Genomic DNA, 3,431 nt, shown 5'->3' with positions numbered 1-3,431 from the left:
TCAAGCACTTTTGAGGGGCATCTGGAGCCGTCATTCTCCAATGCTTGACGTAACTGGGTGCATGAAAATCCGAGTGGCATGTAAATGACCACACACACACACAAACACACACGCACACGCATGAATTAACACACAGGTCAGCACCATGTCCAGGGGGTGAGGGTGCCTTCCGTCTGGTATGTTTGATCAAAGCCCAGCTGCCACAAGTGGACTCCCATAGGAGTCGGGACTGTGTGTGTGTGTGTGTGTGTGTGTGTTTTTAGTTATTTTACAGAAACCAAATTCAGACCAGCTCAAGGGGGAAAAGAAACAAAGAATGTACTGGTTTTTCCTGAAACGACAGGCTAGGCCAACAGATTCTTCCTCTTTCACATTGAAGCCTGGACACAGGGAGGGAAGCTACCCGTTGGCCACAGGAGGTGGAGACAGAGGTGAGGGCAGGAAGCCTTGCTGGATGGCTAGGGCCAGTGAGTAGCCACTGCCTGGGCACCGCGGCCACCTCCCCTCCCCCTCCCGGGTCCCTCACAGCACAGCTGGGTGTCCATGCCAGGGTCCCGGGAGGGAACTCTCAGAATAACCCCTACTTCTCACTCACCTTAAAGGACAGCCTGCAGACCCTTGAGGGTGCACGGAGGATAGAGTTCATTCCCATCACATATTTCCAACGAACAGCACACACGGCCCACAAGTTTCACAAAACCTTACAAAATTCTTACTGTGTGTAATGGTTTCTATGGTTAGATGCTAGTACAAATACCAGTGTCTAAAGTGAAATAGGAAGTATTTTCTATTATTTTATTTTTTAAAAAAAGCAGGTTGAAACCCATTAAACCGATTTCTTCGCCATCTGATGTGGTGTGGCCCGAAGCTCGTGCGCCCTGGCTGTGCCCAGGGCAGGCAGCCCCACTCCCCCCAAGTTCCCGCATCTACACTGCTGGTGGTCATGTTTTGGGGGCCCTTCTGCCTGCAGATCCAGCGCCCAGGCACCCAGCGATCCCCACAGACCAGCTGCCCTGGTGTGAGTTGAGCGTGAGGGGTGGAGCCCCGGCAGGGCACCCAGCCCAGGGAGGCCGCTGTGGGTCTGCCTGCTGTCCAGCTCGGTGGCCAAGGAGGGGGTTCCTGGGGCACAGCTGCCTGGATGAGACCTGGGTCCCGCCAACAAGCCAGGCAGCTACCTGGTGTCTGCTTGCCTCAGTTTCCCCACCTACACTCCGAGGATCCTCCTAGGCTCAGTGTGAGGACAGGGGGAGTCGCAATGGGTGCTCTGTGGACAGAAACCATGCACAGGCCTTTCTTAGAAGTGTTCCCTGATGGTCAGGAGGGGCCAGGCTGATCTGTCAGATGAGAGAGTAGGTGGAGCAGAGTGGAGATGCTTCTCCAAAGAAAACCAAGACGACCACCACGTGCGCCGTGCGTTCAAGTCAGGAGTTTATTCAGGACGAGGCCGGCCCGACTCCCACGGGGTGGGGGCCTCCCTGCCCCGGATGCTCACTCCTCCCTGTAGGGGACGTGGAAGCCCAGGGTGGTCCCCAGCGGGAAGTGGGCGAAGAAGGTGCGGGCCATGTCCTCCAGCTGGGGGTAGGCCCCCAGGGCCTGGAAGTGCTGCACGTAGTTCCAGAAGTCGGATGTAGAGAAAGGCCAGTAGGGCATGGCCGGCAGCTCCGCGTAGGGGTCTGGAGGGAGGACAGCGTTGCTCAGGGGCTGACCCACCAGGACCTGCGCAGAGGCGCTGAGCCTGGCCAGCCGAGGAGCAGCTGCGGGTAACACCAGCCCTGCCCCTCAGGACTCCTGGCCTGGGGGACGGAGGAGGGGAGAAGGGCGGAGCCTGGCCCCTCCTGCAGACACTGAGCGGACTGAATGGCCATGGTGGGATTCGGAGGACACCACAGCCCCCAGCCTTGGAGTCCGGATGCTCTGCACCAAGGTGGGACTAGGGCCTGAGATGAGAATGCTGGGGTCCTCGGGGGGTCAGAGGGTCTCTCCTGCCTGGTGTGTCCCCGGTGGCTGGAGGACAGGGCCCAGGGAAGAGGCTGCAGTCCCTCTGCCTGTGCGGCTCAGCCTCCACCTGACCCGGGGCTCCCACTTCCCCTGCTCTGGACCGGAGGCCAGCTCCCACCCGGCCACTCTTCTTCCCCCACCGCCCCCCAGACACGTGAGACCAGAACCGGGAAAGCAATACGGTACCTCCTTCCTCCTGCACCGGCTTGGCCCCTGTGAGGGAAGGGAGAGAAGTCACCCCAGAGACCCCCCCAGGAAGGACCTCACCACCCACTGGTACCCCAGTGCCTAGACAGGACAGCACAGGAGGACAGGCAGCCCCTCACCTGCCAGAGGTCCCAGCAGGAGGCAGAGGGCCAGCCCAGGCACCAAGCAGGTCTTCATCTTTCCCAGGCCTGTCCCCCACCGACCGATGGTGCCCAGGTCCACCTGCAGCACGAGGAACCCGGACAGGTGAGCCCACCCACCCCTCGGACCACCACCCACAGGTGGGCCACTCCTGGGAAAACAGCTCTGGTGAAAAGAGAAGTTGCCAGTGTTTTCATGACAATTTCAATTTCAGTGGCTTCAAACCATTCTTCTGAGGCTAACCCCCTGAGGCAGAATCAGTTGGCCTTATTTAATTTAACTATTTAAGGAATGTCCCCCCGCATCTGCCCTCCCCAGAGGTTACCTTGCAGCTGCTGTCCCCCAGCCGTGTAGCCTGACAGGCATCTGCTGCCAGCGCACAGGCTCCTCTTTATAAAAGGCCAGGGACAAGGGGCAGACGTCACCTCCGTGCACCTTCAAACTGAATATTTCATCCCCGCCCAGAGGACTGAGGGCTTCTGTGACCCTGCTGGCAGCCAACTCCCAGGAGTCCACTTTTGGGAATCTGATCCAAAGATCAAATTGGGAGAAAAACATATTTGCACAGGCCTAAGATTTTTAGGATTGAATTCAACATTGGTACTCAAAATAAACCCTATTTCCTTTCTACCAGGAGAGAAAGACATTCTAAGTCTGACACTGAGGCTGCAATGCCCCCCTTGTGGGAACAGGGTAATCACAGAGCTGCCCCAGGGACAGGCAGGCAGGACGGGACCCTCGGGGAGCCAATAGCAGCCCTGGGTCAGCAGCCCCCGCCGACAGGTCACCATTGAGCAGAGTGACAGGCAGGAAGCGAGGGTTTCCAGCCTGATGTCCCATCTCCAGACTGGCGCCTTCTGGCTTATAAGCAGTGATTAAGTCTGTCGCCACGCAAGACAGCTACTTAGCAGGTGACCATTACAGGTTACTCAGGTGTGAGGGGACCAGCCCCCAGGTGCGCAGGAAGGATGTCTTCTGGCAAAGAAGCCCCAGCAGAATTTAGGGGTTCGAGTCCCCGGCTCCACCACAATCTGCTCACACGTCCCCACCCAAGTGAGGAGGAGCTATTCTTCCCCCCAGAATGC

At 58.1% G+C, this 3,431-nt stretch overlaps 1 protein-coding gene across 1 annotated transcript; it reads right to left on the bottom strand.

Annotated features, from left to right (window-relative positions):
• Positions 1-1,488: 1,488 nt before the first annotated feature.
• OTOS (otospiralin) lies at positions 1,489-2,385 on the bottom strand (the record flags this gene model as incomplete). Its single annotated transcript, XM_079710428.1, has 3 exons — positions 2,325-2,385; positions 2,185-2,211; positions 1,489-1,673 (listed from the first exon to the last, which is right to left on the bottom strand). Exons 1-3 carry the CDS (start codon positions 2,380-2,382, stop codon positions 1,489-1,491), a joined length of 270 nt encoding a protein of 89 aa, XP_079566554.1. The 5' UTR covers positions 2,383-2,385.
• Between the last annotated feature and the right edge of the window lie 1,046 nt (positions 2,386-3,431).

Source organism: Hyperoodon ampullatus (assembly GCF_949752795.1).
Source record: "Hyperoodon ampullatus genome assembly, chromosome: 8".
Lineage (NCBI taxonomy): Eukaryota > Metazoa > Chordata > Mammalia > Artiodactyla > Ziphiidae > Hyperoodon > Hyperoodon ampullatus.
The sequence above is the reverse complement of the archived record's forward strand: the minus strand, read 5'-3'. Positions and strand labels throughout refer to the sequence as shown.